Source organism: Phoenix dactylifera, chromosome 1, assembly GCF_009389715.1.
Source record: "Phoenix dactylifera cultivar Barhee BC4 chromosome 1, palm_55x_up_171113_PBpolish2nd_filt_p, whole genome shotgun sequence".
In the NCBI taxonomy this organism is placed as follows: domain Eukaryota; kingdom Viridiplantae; phylum Streptophyta; class Magnoliopsida; order Arecales; family Arecaceae; genus Phoenix; species Phoenix dactylifera.
This window is the reverse complement of record NC_052392.1, coordinates 6,950,118-6,974,561: the sequence shown is the minus strand read 5'-3', so window position 1 is coordinate 6,974,561 and position 24,444 is coordinate 6,950,118. Positions and strand designations below refer to the sequence as shown.

The following is a 24,444-nucleotide window of genomic DNA, read 5'->3' as shown; positions in this document are numbered from 1 at the left end:
TCCTTCGAGGAGAATGCGATATACCCCCAGCTCCTGTCTTGCATACGTGACTTCCTTCCACGCTATTCTGAGCTCAGCACCAACATCATGGGTGTCAAATATCCTACGGTTGGTTTACAAAACAAAATTATGAAGGCAGCCACCACTTGATTTGGTTCCCAACTAGTAATTACTTTAATAATTGGTTCCAATATGCAAGGGTTTCAAGATGTTTTTTTTAATGCATAAAACGGAGACGGTGGAGGGTACTCCTTTAACGGTCGGATAAAGCTGATTTGTCCCTGTCCAGCCATGAATAGCGTTTCTTAGTGCACAAACGCATGGGGAAGAAAAACGTTGGGTGGAAATATCAATCCATCCGGCGACTCCTTCAACATCTCCTCCCCCCCGTTTCTTTGGACGCGCAAACCGAGGTTCGTTGGACGCGGCCAAAGCCAGGGCCCAACTTGGCGTCACGACGAGGCGGAGAGAGAGCGAGCGGCGAAGAAAGAAAAAGAGAGAACCAGCGGTTTGCAAAGCCGAGTGCTTTCTCGCTTTTCGTCGAACGGGAAGGAGGGAAAAAGGGGGGAAAAGCAAGAAAAAGGGTTTGGAAGGGAAAAAGAATTGGAAAACCCTAATCAAAGGCGAGCGTCACGTCCCTTTCTAGCGATCTATTCAATTTCTGGTATTAGATTTCCAGGTGAGCTTCGTTTCTTGATCTCAATTATGTCAGCGTTAGGGAAAAAAGAAAGATGGTCTTGATTTATTATTTCGGTTTCAGATGATATTAATCGGATCGACGGAGAGGGGGGAGAGAAAAAGAAGTATGATAATTTGTTCAAATTTTTGATTTTTGAATGGAGAATTCGAGAATTTGGAAGGAGATACGACCTAGGCCATAATGTAGTTGGGAGCAAAGCATGAGAACCAAGAAAAAGAAAATTTATAACCAAAAAATATGATTATTCTAATAACTTGCTCATAAATGCGTCGGAGGTTTGGGTTGACCTGATTTTTTTTTTTGTCAGATGAGAATAACTGTGACTCGGGCTTCTTTTGCCAAGAGCGGTTTCCCGCAGTTTTGCGGGTCAGGTTGAGAATTGCAAACCTTACTGCTCGTAAACAGCTAAAATTAAATAGATGAAAACATAACAAGCTAAAGAATGACCTTGAATCCAAAAAACAACTTGAAGCCATTGTCTTGGCCTTGTCCACTGCCAAATCATCTCATCAAGGCTGGAATTTGTTTATTTACTCCCACTTACGTGTGATTGTACCATTTTACTTGTCAAAGGCAATATCAACTTGAGTATTTTCAAACAATTAAAAATCACATGTAACATTCTTATTAAAAGATAATTTTTTGGGCATCACTTCACACTTATTCAGCAGCGCTCAATCATATGATGTTATTGCTGATTTCATGTTGTTCCACAATCAAGTAGGAACTTACAGTTGTCATGCAATTACTTATTGTAGTTTTGCTTGCTGATTCTTTCACAAGAATGTCAAGATGACTCACATGAGGACCAGATTATTATGGTGCTTAGGATCATTAGCTCTACTGTGATTGAGATTAGCCATGAGAAATATTTCAAAAGGGGTTATGACACATTAAAAACCATAGACCCTAAAACAACTGGTCGAATATGGGCCTTCACAAAGACTTGTTTGGCAACAATAACCCATACAGTTTTCTTGCAACATATCAAGGCCACATATCAGGAATCATAGTACAACTTGTATTACTAAAACCACCTAACTGGAATACCAATGGAGCTTTGCGCCGTTCGTGTCAGTAAGAGGGGAATATTCAATTGGATGCTTCGATCAGCTATGTTGATTCCTTCAGTAGATGTTTTGATATTGTTTTCTCATTTTCCTCTCAAAAGAAGATACTATTTTCTAATTCAAAAACCTAAATACAGGAAAAGGTCCCGATCCAGTCTTTTATTTATTGAAATATGCATATCCAAATGAAATACATTCTAGTGTAATAACCTTCCTCAAAAACATTTAAAGGGACATCGATGCCATGAAGAGAAGAAAAAACAAATAAAACGAGAAAGGAAAAAGAGTGGAACTTTGAAACTTTTTTTCTATCATTTTATTCAAAATATTGGTTTTTATAGTGGCTTTGGATTTTCCACTAAGATACACATACACACACATATGTGTATGTGTGCGTGTGTGTGCGATTTCAACCTGTCCCAACCTGGTCTCGGATAGATTTTATTTCCGGGGCTGGGACTTAAAACCTTGCCTTCAACAACTAGAAAAAGTTCTAATAAATTCAGAAAAGTTAAGGAACACTTAGTATTAACAAAAGTTGAAAAGGATAGTTTACCTTCTTCAATTACCATAACAACTAAAAACCAAGTCTCATGCAGTGTTTGTGGAGTCTGACAATTTTTATGCTGCCAATGTTTTATGATTTTTAGAATTAATCATTTACCTAAATGTTGGATAGTCATGATATTATTCCTATCTGCATCATTCAGCAGATGTTCCAATCTAAATATTGAATAATACAGGTTTAGGATAGTGCACTATTTTATACTTAAAGGTCCTAGTATCAAAATCTTTTCAGGATATCAAGATCTATCAGTTAAAATATGAGTTAAAAGTATAAGTTACATTTCTTATTTAGTAAGAATAACAAAATACAGCTGACACATGAGCCATCTCATCTACTTAGAGTGTAAGTTTTGTTACTGGGAACTGATGTTTAGGTATTTATGCATGAAAAGAATTCTTTCTATCTGAAAATGTAGTTGTACATTAATAATTTTGCAGTAGATATTACTGGGCATGCCCTCTTGCAGACATGTATTAAATTGCTTGCATGGAATATTATGTTATTTGATGGGCTCTTATCAACCACAGATTGCTTGTCTCAATGGTATGCATGACTGGGTGTGGGAGAATGGCTGCCATGGTGAGGCTTCTCACTGTTGGAAGTTGTCCAGAAATTACACCAGGTATTTGTAAAGTTTATGGGAAAAGTTATTTTTTTGGGTTATTTACATGCTCATAATTCCAGAATATTTAGAACATTGGAAGCATGCCTATAACCTTTACTTGATCTGTTTGTTCAAGTCAGTATGGGATTTAGCTTGGTTGAAATGCCAATTAGAATTAGTTGAACTGCCAAATAGTAAGAGAACTACCATGCAGCCAGAAGCCATATTTTATTTTATTTTTTTTCCTCACAAAAGGACACTTTTGTTGTATTTAAAGGCTTATACAACAACTTGACTTGATGCACATCCATATTAAGGCGGGGTATTAGCAAAAATGATCAACAATTGGCGGTTAAAAGAAAATTTCAGTATCCCAGATTGTACCTATGAATCCAAAATACAAACAGCTAAATATCACTCTTTCGTCCACTTTTTGTTCCATTTGATGTCCTTTAGAAATTTGTCCTATTTCAGTATTATCTTCTAAGAATCTGTATATCAAATTCTTTCCAACTATCGACAAAAGAATCACTGTTGCAGTTTCCACTTTGATTTTGTTTCCATTGCTGAGCAAACAACAAAACCTGAATAAATTATCTGGATTCCCGTAAATACTAATGTTTGACCAAAATCATTAGGTTCCTTTGGATGAAGATAGCAGCAAGAGGTTTAGGTTGTTTTCATTTTTCGAAAAGCTTGGGAAATAAAAAAGGAGCCAATTGCTTATCTTTTAGAGTTTACCACAAGCAAACATGTTTCCTGTGGCCGTGGTACCAGGTGGACACCTATACCTAAGGTTAAGCTTCTAATTCTTTTTCATTAGATCGAAGCAGGAATCGTCACTATTGATAAGGGAATTCTTTGCATTTTTTTCTTTCAAATGCCATGAAAGGAAAAGAAAAGGATAAATGTTATCCATGGAAATGTAAATGAGCAGAATTACCAGGAAAACATGATGTTTAATTTAACTGAGAATGTCAGATTAGTTCCTATTATCTAGTATTCGACAGAATGAAAAAGGAAACTGAAAAGATTCAGAAAGACAATTTGTGATCAAGAATGTTGATGAGCCTGAGAATACATGGAGATATCTTTTTCCATTGTTTTCAAGTGGTAAATGGAATTACTAATTTTCCACTGTTTTTAAAATCATAACCATAATTCAAGCCTTGTCCCAACAATTTGGATGAATCTCTGTTCAGTAGTCGTGCAAGCTCAGGAGTTCCCTCTCCCTTTTCTATATCATTTGACAAATTTTCAAATACTCTACTTACTTGGGCCTCCTTGTATCCTTCTTGTACACTCTATCACTATGTTAATCAGTTTTCTGTTACTCTTTCCTCAACATGCACCTTCTTTGGTATTTTTCTTCCTTGCACATCTATTGTAACTACAACCATAACCATGATCATCTTTTGTTCTTCTATTTTAATTGCATAGTTCCATACTTTCTCTTGGTTAGTTGCTTCCTCATGGCCATGACAGAAAGTCATATTGTGTCTATAAAACCTTGGTCCTGTGTTATCTTAAAACTTTCTGTGTATCATTTTCGCTGAAGCAAAGGCTTCGACTAATATCGATACCAAGAAGTACAGATTTGCGTTCTGGATGTTTGATCTGAAAGCAACTGCATTGTGTTTGTTTTTCTGGCAGAAGAAGACAGCTATGAGAAGATTGCTGCTCAGAGCATACATAAGGAGTTTCATGATGCAGATGAGGCGAATTTACTTGAAGAAGAAGGTAAATTTCACAATTCCGGTTCCAATTTTATTGATCAATCTTTTTAACAAAGAATTTTTCTTATGGTTCAATCAAGGTCTGCCGAACTGGCCGGTTCCGCACGTACCGTACTAATAACGGCCCCAACCAGTACGGTTCGGTTATGAAAAATGGTTTCGGCCCTATAGGGGCCGGAACCGGCCATTTTTTGCTGTGTATCAGTACCGGCCTAAGCATGTCTTCCCCGCGCGCCCGTGCACGGGCCACAGAGTGGCATTTAATGCATCCATGCGCGGACGCGTTGTTTTTTTTCCGCATCCGTGCGCGGACGCGCGAGCGGGGAATTGCACGCCTAGCTCGCGCCTGCGCACGATTCCCCGCTCGGGGCAGCGCGCCCATATGGGTTAGCAGCCCGCGTGGGCCATTTAATGCCACAGAGTGGCATTCGCGTCTATGCATGGATGCACATAGTTTTTTTTTTCCGCTTTCGCGCGTCGCTACGCGGCGCGCGTCTGCTCTGTTGGCCGGTTCGGTACCAGTTCCAACTGGTACCGGCGCCCACCGATACGTCGGTACAGTTGGTCCGGCGGACCTTGGGTTCAATTTATATTCTGATGGTCTTTTCCTATTTTTTTGTCTTGTTTGCCTCCTGCTTCCTTCATGCAACCATGTCGTGAAATTTCACACATATTGTTTGTAATACAAGTTGTGCTCGGTGCCGCTGTCCTAGGTCGGTAGGTGTTCAAAGGCATAGTATGTCATAATGCAAGTACCGCGATCCATCTGGTGCATAAACCACAATTTTCATCTGTAACATGTGTCACTGCATCTGCTATGTTCAATAGTTGATTGAGGCATTCATTAAACAATATAATAAAGTTATAATATGCATACATATATTTCCTAGTTTAATGTAGCACACATGCTGTGAACTAATAAAGAACAAAACTTCTCTTGATTCAGGAAGTTACTCCCAATGATATTTATAGTTGGTGTTGCATAAACAGGAAACAAGATCATGGAAACAGATTCTTGGGTAGTCTATAGAAGTTAAGCAAAAGAAAACATTCAAAAATGTTTTGATGTTCAAACTTATTCTATATATCATCTAGGACGAGGGTGGAGCCAGGGTTTTAATCCAGGGTGGCCAAAAACATGTAGGTCATGCTAAAACATGATGCCATGCAGGTGAATATGACCCTAGACACATTTTGAATTGTCTGGTATCCTTTGCGAACCTGCATTCAAACTGGGACTCACTATACGACAGGGGAATTTTCAATTCATCGAATTTGCAAGTGATTTTCCTCTATGCATGTGCATATGCAGACATGGCTCACAAAAATATATTACTAAAAACAAGATTGACATAAATATTATAAATATTCTAGACATTACTTACACATATGTTAATTTAATGAAGGTGTATTATCAGTTATCTAAATTACATTACTTTTAAATATTTATGTTTTCTAGTTTTCAAAATTTTCAATAGTAGGGAATTAAATTTTGTTATTCTTTTAGGAAATCATTAAATTATTGTTAGTATGTACCATGCATTGAGAAGGAATCATTTTGCAATTACCTCTTGATGTGGGGTTGCATCAGTTTGTATCAATATCGAAGTACTTGTATAGATTTTTTCCCCATATAACATGCTATGCTACTAGAATAATGCTAGTTGGACTCCAAGATATGGGACTCCACATTGAATGTTGATTTGGCCCTTTTCTACTTGCGGGTGCCTGATAATGTGATACAAAGGAGTAGATATTTTCACTATCGAAATAGTTACATGTGACATCATGGTTTGACGAACCGGCCTGTACCGGCCGGTTCGGGCCGTATCGGACCGGTCCGGCATTTAACTGGTACGCCGGAGCCGTGGAAACCAGTACAGGCCGAACCTAGCCGGAGCCGGCGAAGACGAAGAGAAGGAGAGAGAGAGCGGGGAAGAGAGGGAGGGAGGAGATGCCTCCGCCGCCCGCGGAGGGCCGCAAGGGGCTGGCGGAGCCCGCAGGGGGCGAGGGAGCCTGCGGGGCCAGCAGAGACCGAGGTCGCGGCCGCGTTCCCTATTTTAACGCGGCTGTGGAAAAAAATTTAGAAATTTTTAAGTGAAGTCGGCAGGCTGGGCACTGTCTTGGCCAAGACAGTGCGGCCTCCACTGCGCCTCCGCATCAGTGGTCTATCCGCACCGTGCTGGTTTTCGGTGCGGACCTGTCGGCGCCGTGCGGCGCCGGCCGTCGCATCCGGTTCTGCAGGCGCCGCCCGGTTGCCTCCCGCCCTCGTGCGCTTGCGCCGGCCGGGCGACGCGGTGCCCGTGGGACTCGGGCACGGTTGAGCCGTCGGCCGCCCGGCGGCATGCCGCCGCCGCCGCTCCACGCCGCGTGCCGGCTGCGCTCCTCCCGGCGCCCGTCCGCGGGCAGTCCCGCCACCGCTCGGCCTAGCTCCCCGGCTGCCGCACGTAACCTGCGACCTCGTCGGCACTGGATGCGCGTTGTGACAGTTTTCGCCGGGGGGGGGCGCAGCGGAGGCGCCGGGGGCCGTGCAACGGGCCAGGGGGCGAACGGAGGGCTCGGTCGGCCCGAACCGGGGACCGGCGACAAATGAGAGTGGACGCGCAAAACTTCGTAAGGGACGGGATGACAGGCCGACCGATCCGAAGCACCGCGCGCGGACGCCGCAAGGGCCGGCCGGAGGCTGCGACCGAGCGCCGCGCCAGAGGAAGGAGCGTGCCGGCTCCGTCGGGGACCAACTGCGGGCGGCACGTCCGAATGAGACGACGGGCCGGCGCGGAAAGCCCGCCGCCGAGACCGCAAAACCGACAAAGGAACCCACGGGGACGGACCAGAGCGGGCAAAGCTTTCACCGAACGGGACGGGACCGAGCCCACGCAATAGGCGAGGGCGACGGATCGGACCAAGTAAGGCCGATCCTGCTCCGTGCGCGCACGGCCGCGAGAATTTCGTAAGGGACGGGACGACGGGCCGACCGATCCGAAGTGCCGCGCACGGCCGCCGCAGGGGCTGGCCGAAGGCTACAACCGAGCGCCGTGTCAGCGGAAGAAGCGTGCCGGCTCCATCGGGGACCACCTGCGCACGGCCCGTCCGAGCGAGCCGGCGGGCCGGCGCGGAAGGCCCGCCGCCGAGCTCGCAAAACCTACAAAGGAACCCACGGGGACGCACCAGAGCGGGCAAAGCTTTCACCGAATGGGACGGGACCGAGCCCACGCAACAGGCGAGGGCGACGGATCAGACCAAGTAAGGCCGATCTCGCTCCGCGCGCGTGCGGCCGCGAGAACTTCGTAAGGGACGAGACGACGGGCCGACCAACCGAGCGCCGCGCCAGCGGAAGGAGCGTGCCGGCTCCATCGGGGACCACCTGCGCACGGCCCGTCCGAGCGAGCCGACGGGCCGGCGCGAAAGGGCCGCCACCGAGCCCGCAAAACCGACAAAGGAACCCATGGGGACGCACCAGAGCGGGCAAAGATTTCACTGAACGGGACGAGACCGAGCCCACGCAACATGCGAGGGCGACGGATCGGACCAAGTAAGGCCGATCCATCTCCGCGCGCACGCGGCCGCGAAAACTTCATCAGGGACGGGACGACGGGCCGATCGAACCGAAGCGCCGCGCACGGCCGCCGCAAGGGCCGGCCGGAGGCGTAGACCGAGCGCCGCGCCAGCGGAAGGAGCGTGCCGGCTCTGTCGAGGACCAACTGTGCGCGGCCCGTCCGAGCGAGCCAACGGGCCCGCTTGGAGCGCTCGCCACGGCAGCGGCCGACTCCCCTACCTACCACCCCCGCGGGGCGTCCGCTCAAAGCCCACCCCAAAGGTTCCAAGGCACCGAGGAGCGTTGCAAACGGGAACAGCCCGGACGCGCATCCCGGTCGCACGGGATGTGCATCCCGACTGTCCGGGTCGCGCGCCACGGGAGGGCAGACTGAGAGAGCCGAAGTGCCGCGCACGGCCGCCGCGCCCGTGCGCCGCGGCAAAGGCAGGAGCGGGCCGCCTCCGTCGGGGACGAGCGGCGTGCGAAACATCCGCCGCGACACAACGACGGGGCGCGGAAGGCCCGCCGCGGCGGCGGCAGCCCCCCCCCCTACCACCCCAGCGGGGCATCCGACCAATGCCCATCCCAAGGGTTCTAAAGTACCGAGGAGCGTTGCAAACGGGAATGGCCCGGATGCGCGTTCCGGTCGCATGGGATGCGCATCCCGGCCATCCGGGTTGCGCGTCACGGGAGGGCGGACGGAGGGAGCCGAAGTGCCGCGCGCGGCCGCCGCGACGACTGGACGGCGGCGGCGCCCGTGCGCCGCGGCAAAGGCGGGAGCGGCCCGGCTCCGTCCGGGGCGCCGCGAGCTTCGGCCGAACCTTAGCCGAAACTCTTCGCATTTGGCCAAGCCCATTCACACTTGGCCAAGCCTTGGCCAAGCCAAAGCCTCCAATGCTTGGCCAAGTGCCTCCAAGGTCAGCTAAGACAGTGCAGCCTCCACTGCGCCTCCGCAGGCTTCCCCGCCCCCCCGCGGGCTCCGCCGCCCCCTGGCCTCCGTAGGTGGCCTCTCCTCTCCTCCCTCCCTCCCCTGCTCACTCTCTCGTTCTCTTCTTGTTTTTCGGCTCCGACGGGGAAGAGTGTTCCGGTTCGGTACCGGTTTAAACCGGTACGAATCGGAACCGTACCGGTCCAGTAGGCGACCGGTACATCTACCAGTACCAATACGGCAAACCTTGTGTGACATAGTACATCTTTGTTGGTTGTACATCTTCAATGGCCCATTTTTTTCTCAAAAGGGCCATTTCTTGGTGCAATGGTAAAAGGCTTGGATCTGTCCTATGCAAAGGCTGGGCTATCCTAAAGAGACTTTTGAAGGCTTCAAAGGTATGCTACGGGAGAGTCGTTACAATTTGCCTATTAACACATCAATTTGAAGCTACATGAGGTACATTTTTTTTGAGCCTCCTGCTTATGGTTATTATTGAAGATGAGCATCACCACTAGCACGAGGAAGATTCTCCAAATTTAAACTAGAATATAGGGGCTTTGGTTTAAAATCTCTAAGTTCTCTAGTGTTTGTGCACTTGTTTGTATGAGAATCATGACAACCTGATTTCGGTTAATATTCCTTCACTGAATTTGATGAACTTGGATCTAACAATTCTACTTGGCTATTGATCTCTTGCTTCTCCTTTGCCTGTAATGTCTTCTCCATCATCCTTTACATAATTCGTTTTGGACCCATTTGGAGCTTTCATTTTTTTGCTCCATGGTGTATTAAGAACACCATAGGTTCAATGTTGATTTTTGGGTGGTTCTATGATTTTTTTTTTTATCAGTTTCATACATCTTTTCATATTTTTTAGGTGCTGCATGAATTCTTTCAACCCATGCAGATCTCTGAGTGTAGACTAGATTACCTTCTGGGTTGTCTAAATGGAAAGATCAAAATTTTACGCTCATCTTTAGGATCAAAATTTTATGCTCATCTTTAGGATGCCAAATCTTTGATATATCACTTTTTTGAGGTCCTCATTTATTTTTCATGTCTATAGTGTACTTTGCTAGCTTATTCAATCCCCTCCATGATGTGTATCTTAGTAGCTTGTAGTAGAAATTTTAGTTCATTTGCTTACTTTATTGTGTTTTACTATTTTTTTTGCCATTGACTTTGCTTGGTCCAACCATAAGAATTGTATGAACCCCATCTGATCTTGTGAGGTTGACATATCAAGTTGGTTCTACGCTTTTTTTTTGTATCTGATTTACTCTTTCGGTTCTTTGACTTGATCTCGCAATCTAATATTCTTTTGTGCTTCCTGTTTGTTGGTTAGCACCTGGGCTAGTGTCATGTACCCTTAATTTTTGTTGCATTTTTTAAACTAAGGGCTTTCTTGTCCTTCATTGGTAGTTTACTTATCCCTTCAGCCTTTTCATTAGTAAAACCTAATGGGCTATTTTTTCAATAATCTCATTCTTATAATCCATTTTGCATTCTTGATTCTTCATGCATTTCTATTTAATATCATTCTCTTGTTGTGCATCATTTGATTGCCTTGGTGTTGATCTTTGTCTAGCAGTCTAGCTTCTTTGTGAATTTAAGAATGGTTACCTGGTTAGGGTATCTCTTATCATCCAATAGGAAAGATATTTACTGTTTTGCTAGGACTACTACATGGCCAGCCGCCAAGTGTTGTAATAACATCTATAAAAAGGGAAGATGCTTCATTTGATGATTCTGAAAAATAACGGCTTTCCATTTGAACAATCGTTTTTATGATTTAGAAAGAAAATTCTGAAAGACTATTTCTTATTGCTATTAGTCGATCTAAAAGAATTTATGATGTTGAAAGGTATTATAAGGTAATATTTGCTAATTAGTGTTTCATAAAAGTGAAGATTAAAATTATTTTGTTTCCATTTGTTGGCTAACTTTTGCACCAAAATGGAGTATGATGCTAGTATTTTTAGATATCTATTACATCTTATATCATTGAACTTTGTCCTTGTTATGCTGGTAGTAAAGTTCTATTTGTTTGTTGCTCTCTTTTTTTGCAGATATGCATGTCTTTGATTGTAGACCGCTGACAGATCCCTTGCACCTGGTAATTTTTTTTAAAAGAAGTTATACATAGTTTAGCTATCATCAAGAAATAAAAATATTCAAACAGTTTGGTGCTGATGTTGCATCTATTTAGTTCGGTGGAACTCGTATTGCAAAGTGCAAGGCAGTTTCATCTCATGGTCTTAGTTTGAACTTACACTACTTGGAAAATTTATCTCTTCGTTGAAAATCAGAATTTGGTATATAGCTGTTTCACAAATTTTTTTATATTTCATGTTTGACATAATAGTTTATAGCAAAAAGGTTTTTTCTGTCATTCCCATGTATTGCTTGCAAAATTGCCATGTGGTTAATTATCATTTCATGCTCAATGATCTCATGCAAAGGATGGACTTGACAATAGAGAAGTGTTATATGTGCAGAATCTTTGCAACAAATGAGCCCTTAGAAATTATAATTTGTCACGACTCAAGACTTGAACTTATCTGAATCCAAAGTGTGACTGTTGTAATCGAAATGGCACTCAGCAGGCGCAGGCTTTGCAGCATGGGCACACTTTATGCCATGGGCATGGGGTTTTTAGCTTATTATTATTTTTTTAAATTCTGATGCTTTAAACTTCATCTTAATTTAGTTGTCAGTTGTTTCATCTTTCATGTGCTAAAACAATTTTAAACCCTTACATAGTGTCATGCATGCGAAAATGCGATTTTGTTTGCATGCTGATTGTGCAGTGTCTCTCGAACTAATACAATATTTTAACTAGTATAACTTTTTAAGTGGTGATGTTTGTTTTGATGACCTATTTTCTGCAAATAGTAGCCAAACTATTGAATATCTTTAGAGAACCTTATGTACTTTTGCTCCTTTGCAATTCATCAAACTGAACTGCAACATGCTGAGTGATCAATTTAAGCCATTTTGTGTCATGAAACTGAAAATACTGTGTGAAGAAACAAGCGCCTGTTTTGTTGTGCCATAATATTTTTTTGGGTTTTTTGCATGAATACCCTTCTCAAAATTTAAATTTGCATGAATACCCTCTTAAAATTTATATTTATTTCTGTACCCTCATAAAACATTGTTTTTGCACAAATGCCTGTAATATAATGGGTCTTCTAACACTGTTAATAAAAACCATATTTATTTTAACTAAAAATAAAATAAAATTTTGAAATTACTTTTTTGTCCTCCACCGCAATCATCTTGTAAATATTTCTTTTTGCACATCTACCTATTAAGGGTATTTTAATCATTTTAATTTAGAAACCGTTAATTTTTTAACAGTGTTGGATGGCGTGGGTACATATACAAAAACAAGGATAAAAAGGGCAGAATAACAAAACAAGTGTTTTACGAGGGTATACATGCAAATATCAATTTTGGGAGGGTATTCATGCAAAATTTGATATTTAGGAGGGTATTCATGCAAAAAACCTGATTTTTTTTTTTAATCTCATCAACTGTATCCTCTGAGTTCGCTGAACATCTTAGTTTGATCTATATGCACTAATTTTGAATGGTTGTGTAATTTCTGTTCTATTGTTCTTGTCAATTCTTATGTTATTCCTTATGTTTATATTTGTGAAGGTTTGTTGCAATGCTTGCAAGAAGCCAGTCAAAGCCAGTCAATATGCAGCTCATGCAGGTTTCATCTTATACTTTATTTTCTGCAATGATGTCTTTTGTATTATTCTTATGCTTGCTGCTGGTGTGTATGACGTGGAAATTTTTTTTAAAAAACAAAAAGAGAACTGTTCATTATAGTTTGAACTTCCAGCCCCACTTCTTCTGGGGCATGAATGTTTTGGAAATAGAGTTAGCATGCCAAATGACTGACTTCTATTTCTGTTAAAGGCGGTTAATTTTGAACCATCTTAAAAGCTGTCCAAATTCCATTAGTATCATGAATATTTAATATGATGCCATGAATGCTCACCAAAAGCAAGTGGGTGAGTTGATTCTATTATCTATCTACTTCATAGTATGCCAAACCGGTCCGTACCGGCCAGCTACCGGTACGCTGGAGCTATGGAAACTGGTACGGGCTGGTTCTATGCCGGAGACGAAGAAGACGAAGAGAAGGAGAGAGAGCGCGGGGAAGAGAGGGAGGAGACCTGTAGCCGCCATTGGAGAGCCACGGAGGGGCGGCAGAGGCCGGGGGGGCGGCAGAGGCCAGGGGGGCGGCAGAGCCCGACAGGGGGCGGGGGCGCCCCGGTGGTACCGATTCAGCATATCTTGGTTAAAACTTACCTGACACTATGCACCAAACATATATCTGGATATGCTATGAAAACTCTTTCTTTAAAAATATTTTTTATTTGTAATTATTAAAATATATTTAAAATTTGAAAAAAGTAATTATGGAAGATAAATTGATTTACCTATGCACATAATTTGAATGCATTAATTGTCACGCCTAGGATCCGACGCATGATTTGTCGCGCCCCAGATTTGGTGCATGACATGACCGTGCTACCACAGGGTATTGCCCATAATAACACGAAGCCCATGATAACAATATTCTTTCATATAGCATGATAAAATTTGTTCAATTTCATTTACAAATCAAAAAGAAAGGAGTACAGAGCATCTAAAATCCAACATGATGCCCAACCCATCATTAGCTACACCACTAAAACTTTTTCACAAGATTGTCAAGCTTGCTAGTGCGACCTCCTAGCCTGGACCATCTTCCGTTCCTATTGATCTTATTTGCTTGGGGAGAAAAATAAAATAGAGGTACATAAGCGACATAGCTTAGAAAGTAAACCTTTTACTACCTTACCGGATCAAGCATAAGTTTTTTCATGGCAATGCATCATTTAAAGAAAATAACAGATATAATAAAATAAAGCATTTCATAGTTCAGTATATTAAAATAAGTCATAAAGCCAATCATGCATGCATAAATCATTCAAAAAATATGGTTCCTACTTCCTGGTGTATAGCATAAAATTAGAAATCATTTATCATCGATCAAATTACTGCTCTTAGACTAAATGTTAAGGTCACTATTATACCTGTAACAGGGCCGTAATCGACAAACACCGACTACTATTATCCGTTGGTAGGGTCGTATGCCAACTACTATTACCCGCTGGTAGGATCATATGCCAGCTACTATTATCCGTTGACAGAGTTGAATGCCAGTTACTATTACTCGCTGGCAGAGTCGTATGCCAACTACTATTACATAGCTATCTGAGAGCCTTTTTATCCGTTGGCAGGGTTGTAAAAATTGAATGTCGATCTACCTCACTTTTAGGGGCTGTACATAGCTATTTGAGAACCTTTTTGCCATAGTCATTAAGGCAATGTTCTTAAATCATATTTCTTAAATCATATATTATTAACTCATATATGAATAAAACATTAAATGTCTTTATAGAGTTCATAGCCTATAAGCATTTAACAATAGAATAATCATGAAATTATTCCTTTCATATCAAATTACAATTTTATAAATATGGAATTCATGATTCACAAATGGTGCTTAACGGTAAAACAATCATGTATCCATTAATTCGCATTAAATCATGAGTTTCATAATATTGTATGCTTGATCCTTGATTTTAAGAAAACATGGTATCATCAACTTTTAACATTATTTTTATATTTTCATAATACCAGAAAAATAAATAAAAATTTGGAAACTAGTAAGGAGTATAAGATTCACTTACCTCTGTTCGCCCGAAGATTTCTAAATTATTTTAAAATAAATTACTTGCTATTTCACCATTTAAAATCTAATTAAAACCTCTAAGTAACTTGAAATGGACTTGAGCGGACTTCAGGTCTTGACTGGGTAAGTCGGCCCTGGATCTACCAATCCAGTAGAGAGAGAATGGTTGCACCTAGGGTGGGAGCTCTCTCTCTTGATTATTTATATATTTATTTATTTAGTATTTATATAAATAAATATATATTTTCTGATTTTCTAATGTAATTATTATTATTATTATTTTTCCTTTTTTTCCCTCTTTTTCTCTTTTCTTCTCTTTCTTTCTTTTCTTTTTTTTCTTTTCTTTCTTTTCTTTTCCCTTTTTCTTCTTTTCTTTTTCTCCTTTTCATTTTCTTCTTCTCCTTTTCTTTTTCTTCTTTTTTCTTCTCCTTCCTTTCTTTTTCTTCTTTCCTTCTCCAGAACCTTTCCCTCTTCTTCTCCTGCGGGCAAGAGGAGATCCCCCCCCCCCCCCATCGGAGAGAAGGGAGGGGCCGGGCCGAGGCCGGCGGCGCATGGCCGCCGCTAAGCCCGCAGCGGCGGCAGTGGCTATGGATTGTCCACCGGTGAGTTTTCCTTTTTTTTTCTTTTGTTCTTCTTCTTCTTCTTTCTCTTTCTCTTCCTCTTCTTCTTCTTCTTTTTCCTCATCCCGATGGCCCTTTGCCGGATCCCGGCCATTGTCGGTCGATCAGAAGGAGGGGAACCCAGGGGAGGAGATGGGGATGCCTTACCTTGCTCCGGTGGCATCCGACGGCCCGATTTCCGGCGGCACAAGTTCGGGCAGCCGTGAGCTCAATCAGGGAAAGAAAGATGGAGGAGGAAGAAGGGCTTTGTGAGCCCATGCAGACGGGGAGAGGAAGAAATAGGGGGAGGACACCATGGATTCCGCGATCTCGTGCTATTCTTCCAGATTTAGTGCCTGCCGAAAAGGAAAGGAGAGGGGTAGGGCTCCGGCGATGTCGCGCGGCCCTGCCTCACTTGTGGCGAGGATCACGGCCAGCTCCTCCTAGCTGGCCGTGAACAGGGTATCACATTAATCAAGTGCGTGAAGTGAACATGCCTTTTAATTGAGGCTGTAAAAATTTCAGAAAACTAAGAAAATTGATAAAAAGTATGGAATAAATAAGTTGATGTATGCCATCCATCAAACCATGCCACTGATGATTTCTGTAAAGCTAATTGCATTTCAATTGCTAATTTTAAAACATTTAAATGTATTCTAGTTTCCAAGTTTTGTGTAACTTGTCTGACAAATATGCATGCTATTGACCACAGCGTGCACATAAAACCACAACTCAAGCAGCAAAGTCGATACTCCTACCTCATTTTTCGCAAAAAAATAACAAATATGATAAGAAACCCCAAACCAGAGTTTGAAGGACAACATTCCATATGGGGTTTTTATTTGGCCATATCTATCTGTACCTATCAATAACCTTTGTCAGTATGAATCCTCAGTACGATGCATCTCATACCCATCCTTGGTTGGTACAGGTTTGATCCTAAACATTTCGATCCTTGTTCATTATTAAGTTTAATTTATTAGTTGTACTGAAAAAATCCATATATTAATGTTTGCTAATCATATTTTGATTTTGTGAAAATAATACAACGTTCAATTGTAAACTTGAAAAAAGCTAATCCTTCTTTTTCCTGGGGGAGGGAGTAGTCTGTCACTTATTTGTATGATTTTCGACCTCTGATCCTACTGTTTGGCCCTTGCTAGTTTATGGCATTGTTGTTGAATTGTCGGGTCCATATCATGGCAAATTTGGTACAATATGATATGCAACGATACGAGTAACCTTCTGTATCTTGTCTATTATCCTTTAACGTGGTGCCGCTTGTAAGATATGTCATGAAATGGATTATTATTTAAACCCTTGTATTCATCTGGCTTAATATTTGCACAATAGACTCACCAAACCTGCTGAAAAATTTTGCCCCATCAGCCAAATTCATCTTAGCATACAATGCCCTGACTTCTACCAACAAAATAGATCATTTAAGGCAATGTCTCTGAACTTAATATCCACTTGTACCTAGAACTTGTATTTCTCATATTCACATACTCAAGCCCATCTCACTCTCAAGGTCTCACAAGTGGAAAAGACCAAATTACAATGGTCTTACAATTTGACTAGTCCAAATCTAATGCTTTAGAGTTTAGGCAATTATTTTCTGCAAACATTCTTGGATCTTATATTCGTCATTTTCTAATAAATTTAAAATTCTGAAGGACAACACTGAAGCACATTTTTATGAAATATGGTAAATTTGTTTTTCTGGTTTTATGATTAGAAAGATATGTGATATTTGCTTTCCAAAAGATGCATTTATACAGCAAACTACCAATAAACAATCTTGACCATATGTTCTGTATAAGAAGATTTTACGTTTCCTCTTCTTTTGGATAGAGACCATATCAATGTGTGACAAATCTTCCTTGTTTAAGTTGATGTTGAACTTGAACCTCTGTCCCCTGTGGATTCATTGATGGTTGTAATCCACAATTTTTTAGTGTACAAATCTATAGCCTTTTATTCTTGTTAAAGTTCGAATGGTCAATGTTAATAAATGTCTAATTCCTGCAGAGCGCTGTAGGTCATTAAACTCTGTGAAAGACATTGTTCTGGAGCTTGATGGTAGTGCTGGTCATAAGAAGCCTCCAAGGAAGGGGAGAAAAATATTACAAGCAACTAATTGTAGTATCCTTTTATTTAATATCTCAGTATATTAGGTAATAATTTGTTTCAAATGTTTCCTTTTGTAAGCTTACTAACCTTTGAAAGAACAAGGAATATGTTTCAAGTTGGTTATTTGGCTTATGTGTTTTTCTTTATATATACATACACTACCTTATAATTTGTCACGAATTAGTTCTCTTTGTCTAGACTTCTGAGTTCAGGGGTCCTTGAATAGCACTAAGGTTAAGGGTTTGATGTTTGTTTCAAGTTTCAACTCTGCCCCAGCTGACCTCATACAGATGGGATGAAGGGATTGCTGGTTAAACTAATCTTTGAAAAAGTTCCATAACAAAAATATAGTGTAACTTCAATTTGGTGTTGATGGAGAGAATAGAATCCTAGCAGGCATTTGAAATGCTAGCAAACATGTTGGAAATGACAGATTCTTGAGATGGGACAATTCTGTCCAAGTGAAAAGTTATGGGTTGTAAGAGAACTACGAGTGTTACTATTGATTTGTTAGGATGAAAATACTCTGTTGGCTGCAAAACAGGAGTTACAACCAAGGAGAGAATTGGCAGAACTTCTAAGTTGCCAGCTTAAGTTGCTACTAAGATAGTAAAATATTCCACTCAAATTGTGGCAAGAAAATGATGGTTATGTCACCATGGAAAGAGTTGTCTTTGGGAATGCCTACCTTCATAAAAAACAATCCCATAATATTGTAGAAAAGCGTTAGAACAGTTAATAGTGAACATCCCAGCACCACATTTTTTTCCTATTTCTGTAGGTGTCTATCAACTTTTCTCATAAGGTAAGCGAGAGCCGCGATCTTTAAACTCTTCTACGGAACAAGCAATGTTAGGAAAGGATTTCCCTTGCCAAATCTGTAAAGATTTCCAGAGACAAATATCCACAGTTTTCGGGTTCCTGAATTCTAGATCATCTTTGAAGGAACCAGGGTTTCAATCCCTATCTTTGCAAGCCTTGATAATAGCAAGTAGAGAAGAAACTGCAAAGCTTTTGACGCCACCGTTTAACTGTGGATCTTGTTTGTTGGAAAATGAAGTTTCAAATTCAATAAAATTTCTGAAGCAAATAGCACTGTCTTCCCTCTTGTTACATGCCATTCCTGGTTAATGATAAATTTTTTCTTCATAGAGAAAACCTATCAACCGAAACCTTTGTCTTATAAACTTATCAGCCATAATTCCTGAAGACATAACTATGGTAAGAAAATACACCACTAGTTTAGCAGAATCAATTTCCTCCAGAAAATGAAGCTCTGTGTACAAATAATCAACATGTTTCTAACAATATCTATCTATAAAATTCATCCAGTCATCCACTAATATACTTCTAGTCTTCAGGAGATAAAGAAAGCTGAATCAGCCACATAAGAAATCATTACTGCTGCTTACCGAGAGCTCTAGGATCATCCACTCTGCCCCAGTAATTAGCACAGAGCAGAGAAGGGCAAAATCTCTGGTGCTGCCATTGGATGTGTGTTAATTTTCTTTAGTTTGGTGTACAGATGGTTTTCTACATTGCATCAATATCACATAAATCTTCAAAGTTGACATGGGATCATGGATCTTTTACTATGCACTGAGAGAGAGGATAAGGAATGGAATAGTGCTTTATTTTTGTGTGCTGTAGAGTACTCATAAGGTCTTCTTTTGAAGGACATCTGTGCCAGCTAGAAAAAATGCTTAACTACAGACACATACGAGAAAGGCCACCTTACTGAAACATTGAATAATCGGAGCCTACTCTGCTCCAAAGCCCAATAGTAGAAGTCATGAAGGAAGATGACTTTCATTCAATCTAATCAGATCAGTGGGGCTCATTAGTGATTCCAATTCATGATTAGTGCAAATTAGATGTTCATGAGTATGGTATATTTGTTTTTATCTTCTCTTATATATTTCTTTAAAAATGGTGATATACTGGCAACATTAAAAATTCATCATGCAATGCTATCATATACCCCTTTTCTGATTCTTTTTCATCTATCAGAGTTTTGCTTTTAGTCATTGATGATTCCTATGGAAAGAAGTATTTGGTTATAGATCTTGACATTTCCTAGATCAACGAAAAACTGTAGAAGAGCAAGAAAAATCTGAGTCAATGGATGGGAATGTTGTTGGTGTTTCAGAGTCAAATTTCGATAACCAGAGTGGCATGCTATCTTCCCAGTCTGGAGAGTCTCAAAGTATGTCTTCATTGTCTCTGCTTGTTCATTCATTTTATTTTCGCTTTTCTAACATTTTTAATTATTTTTTATCAACAAACATCCAATGAATGTAATAGATTCTTAAGGTTGTTTGAATGAGCTTTGCTTGATCAGTTGATCCTTTAGCTTCGTGAAATGAATTTCACAACTTTTAGTAGTTTATATCCTTTACTGCCAAGCACTTATTTGGATGGTATTGCCTCTTGTCACTTGGGCAAGAGGTTGCATGTTTGATTCTAGTTGGAGTCGGCCCTCAAGTGGGGTGGGCGTAGAGTAGAAAACGTGGGGAATAGACCCTCCTAATCTCAGAAAAAAGTTTATATCCTTTCATCTTGGTCTATAATTAAATATTAATGCTCTTTTGTCAGTGCTAAGAGATATTTATTTGTAAAGAACAAAGTTTTTTCAATTGTTTTTGCATTTTTAAGTTGTATTTGCATCTTTTGTTAAGGTTGACAAAATCATACCTCAAAGTATGAAAAGATTATAACATATACATTTTTTATCAAGATGGGAGCATCCAACCGTTAATATTGTGAAATGCGAATATATCTGAATGCAAATGCATAAGGACAGGATTAGTATTTGTATGGATACATTGTGTCTCTACCAAGGTATGCTGAACCGGTACCGGAAGCCGTACCATTTGGCGATCGGACCGGTTTAGCATGTTCGGTACCATTTTAGTACTGGGCCTGTACCAGAAGAGCCCAGCCGGAGCCGGAGGAGGAGAAGAGAAACAGCGAGCGGGGGAGGGAGGGAGAAGGAGAGGCCACGGACTCCTGTGGAGGGCCATGGGGGCGCGGCGGAGGCCGAGGACGCAGCCGTGAAAAAAATTTGGAGATTTTTAAGTGAAGTCGGCAAAACGTTTGCCAACTTTACTTAAAAATTCCAAAATTAAAAAAATTAAAAAATTTTTAAGTGAAGTTGGCAAGTGATTTGCCGATTTCATTTAAAAATCTTTAAATTTTTTTCCGCGGCCTCGGCCTCCGCCGCGCCCCCGGGGCCCTCTGCAGGCGTTTGCGTCGGCTGCTTCTCCCTCCCTCCTCCGCTCGCTCGTTGTTTCTCTTTTTCTTTTCCTGCTCCGGCGTGAACCAGTTTCTATGGCGGAATCGTACCGGTAAGCTACCGGATTGGTCCGGTATGGGCCAAACCGGCCGAACCGATTTCTATGGTGGAATCGTACCGGTAAGCTATCGGACCAGTCCGGTACGGGCCGAACCGGCCGGTACAGGCTGGTTCAACATACCATGGTGGCATGGTCTCCACATTCTGTATTTATTTTTTCCTTTATCATGTGGTATTGCATCATGATAGCACATTTTTTACAGTTTTTTCTCAAGGAATTATGGAAATGCAAATTGTTGTCTGAGACATTTGCACAGATTCTCCTAGATAGTTTTGTTAGAGATTGGTAAAGAATCCCAACTTTTAGCTATTGGTATCAGATTGTCCTCTTTGTGCTCATCATGCCCCTAGACTTTTGTAGCTTGAGCATCACTGGCTGCCCACAATTCTTTGTAGTTCAGTGAGACAAGTGATTTTGTTCATGTTAGAGAAGATTAATGATCTATGTGTTGATTTTTGAGTAGGCTCTTGAATAATGCGATTAAACCCCATTTTACACACTCATTCTTTTCAATGTTTCTTCCTATCTATTGGATATCTGCATTGCTTTTTTATTCAATTGGTTAAGATTGAACATATTTTGCTTGCCATTAAGTCTCTACCATTCTATTCTTTATTCTTTTGTAAGTTCAACATTTGAGTGGCCTACTGTAGTCCTTCCCACTTTATTGAGCCGAGTTCACTATTTTATGTTTACTTGTTCTTGGTTATTCCACTCAGACTTATAGTGTTTTTTAAATTGTCTCCTCCTTTCGATTCCACACTTCTTTCTCCCATTTGATTCTCTTTCATCTTTTTTTCCTGGTCAGTATTTGTCTGATCCATGGTCTGCTGAACCGACCTGTACCGGTCGGTTCAGCCCGTACCAGACCGGTACCGACTAGCACCGGTTCGGTATAGGGATATAAAATGGTTCCGACCCAATATGGGTCGGAACTGTTCGGTTTGAGATTCGTACCGGTGCGAACCGCCCGTGTGAACCGAGCGGTTCGCACCGGTATGAGCTCGAACTGGTGCGAACCGAGCCGGTTCGCACTGGTTCGCAGCTGAAAATTAGTGAAAGTGCCACAACGCTGGCCAGAGGCACTTTCAAAGTGCCACAGTGTGGCAGGGCACTTTCAAAGTGCCACTTTGTGCGGCACTTCGAAAGTGCCGCGCTGTGGCAAAATGTGGCACTTTTCAAAGTGCCACAGTGCCTCAACGGTTGGCTATAAAAGTTGACCGAATGCTAAAGCCAAATTGGTCAGCTTAGGTGAAGGAAAGGCAGAGAGAGGAGGAAAAGAAGAGAAAGGCAAAGACAAAGGCATGAAAAAAATTAGAAGGGTCGGAGAGCGTTGTTTTTCTTGAAGAAAAATCCAGCAAAAACTAAATAAGGTAAAATTTCTTTCCCCTACATTGTTTTTTTAATATTTCATTTAAATTGCTTAAAAAAATTAAGTCAAAAATTGCCAAAAAATAGAAAATGATTTAATGATTTCATTTCGTCTTGAATTTTTTATATGTTGTCGATATATGGACGATGTTAATGGTGACATTAACTTTTGTTTTTACAGAATTTATATAATTTATAATTTAATTAAAAAATTAAAAAATTAATTTTTAATTACAAAAAAAATAAAAATTGAAAAAAATTAATGTGGTCGTAGGAATGGAGCCATCAAGGAGAGGGCAACCCCAAGAGCGTAATATTGGCTGGGAGCATGGGAAGATACTCGGTGAACGGCACCAGTTTCAGTGCAATTATTGCTACAAGTGCTTCAAAGGAGGAGGGGTAACCAGATTAAAGCAGCATTTAGTCGGTAATTCTCGTGAGATATCTGCATGCTCGGAGTGCCCACCGAGCATCCGTCAGCTGATGAGGAAAAATCTCGCTGAGATCAAAGCAGCCAAGGAGAGGGCTGCCAAGCAGAAAGCGGAGGTGGAACGCCAAGCTGCAGAAGCACCTTTCTATTACTTGATGAAGTCACAGGAGGTCGAGGGTCCAGATGAGGAGGAGGCACAGATCCAGGCTGCCATGCGGGCGAGTCTAGATGATCGGTGGCAGCAGGAGAAGGTGAAGAGGTATCGGGCTTGATTTGGGCCCTCATTTTTCGAGTCGGGCGCCGGTTCTGGTGGAAGCAGACAAGATCCAGAGTTTCAAAGGACAACCTCAGTTAGGAAGGGCGAGGGCAGAGGACGTAGCCGGATTGCATCTATCCTGGGTGGTTTTGGTGGCCGAAAGAAGTCTTCCCGAGGGATTTCACCAGGTGCGTCAATCCATGATGTAGATCCGCATGCGTTCCCCAGGAGAGATTTGAAGCAGCAAAGGGTAGACACAATGTGGAAGAAGGAGAAGAAGAAGGATATGTGGCGAGCTATTGGATCCAGGTTCCACTTCAGCCACATTCCAGCGAATGCTGCAGACAATACATACTACAAGTCTGCCATTTCTGCCATACAGTCTGCCGGTTCCGGTGTCGATCCTCTAGGCTCGAAGCACATCTACGGTGAGCTTCTTGACAACAATAAGGAGGAGCTAGAGAATTGAATTGGCTCATATAAGAGCAAGTGGCCCACATATGGGCTCACTCTGATGTGTGATGGTTGGACCGGTCCGACAAAGCGGGCCATCATCAACTTTCTGACATATTGTGATACGAAGATTTCTTCCACAAGTTAGTTGATGCTTCGGATAAGGTGCACAACGCCTCATACATCTTCAGACTTATGGAGGAGGTGATTGATCAGATTGGAGAGGAGAATATTGTGCAGGTCGTCGCTGATAACGGGCCGCAATATAAGTTGGCCGGGCAGGTCTTGATGGAGTGGCGACGACAAATTTTCTGGATCCTATGTGCTGCACATTGCATCGACCTCATCCTGATGGATATTGGAAAGATCCGTAGGGTGCAACATACGATGGAGATAGCCCAACGCATCACCAGATATATTTATAGCCATATTTGGGTTCTTTCATTAATAAGAAAGTATACAGGAGGAGAAATTCTTAGACTAGGAGTTACACGGTTTGCTACGAATTACATTGCACTTGATAGTCTTATCGAGAAGAAAGGAGCCCTACGTCAGATGTTTGTTAGTCTTGAGTGGTAGGAAAGTAGATATGCCCAAGCCGACACTGAAGGAAGCAGGATGGAAGACTTGGTAAGCAGGCATTCATTCTGGCAGCGGGCCAATGCGATAGTCAAGGCTATCAAACCATTATATGAAGTGCTGCAGGCCGTGAATAGCGAGAGGTACCCCCAGATGGGCTTTTTGTATCACATGATGGAGAAGGCAAAGGCTCAGATCATGGAGGCAGATGTAGCCCATGCCTAGGAGTACATCAACATCATTGAGCGGCGGTGGGGAGCCCAAATGGGTAGGGAATTGCATCTAGTAGGTAAGCAATAATATTGATAATTATACTGATTGATATATTTGTATAATTATACTAAGATGGTGTCATCTATGTG

At 41.9% G+C, this 24,444-nt stretch overlaps 1 protein-coding gene across 8 annotated transcripts in view; it reads left to right on the top strand.

Annotated features, from left to right (window-relative positions):
* The first annotated feature begins 312 nt into the window (after positions 1-312).
* The window catches only part of LOC103713978, a 39,890-nt gene continuing 15,758 nt past the window's right edge, over positions 313-24,444 (top strand). For 3 of the 8 annotated variants that reach the window (XR_605135.4, XR_605134.4, XR_003386926.2), the window contains exons 1-7: positions 313-679; positions 2,866-2,960; positions 4,596-4,682; positions 11,214-11,260; positions 12,811-12,868; positions 17,536-17,649; positions 19,718-19,843. Coding sequence is in view for 4 of the 8 variants with exons in the window: in XM_008801045.3 (XP_008799267.1) it covers positions 2,879-2,960; positions 4,596-4,682; positions 11,214-11,260; positions 12,811-12,868; positions 17,536-17,649; positions 19,718-19,843 (514 nt within the window). In the remaining 4 variants the exon portion in view is untranslated. The remainder of the gene's footprint in view (positions 680-2,865; positions 2,961-4,595; positions 4,683-11,213; positions 11,261-12,810; positions 12,869-17,535; positions 17,650-19,717; positions 19,844-24,444) is intronic. The other 5 variants (XR_001879826.3, XM_008801045.3, XM_008801047.3 and 2 more) reach the window with 4 other exon arrangements.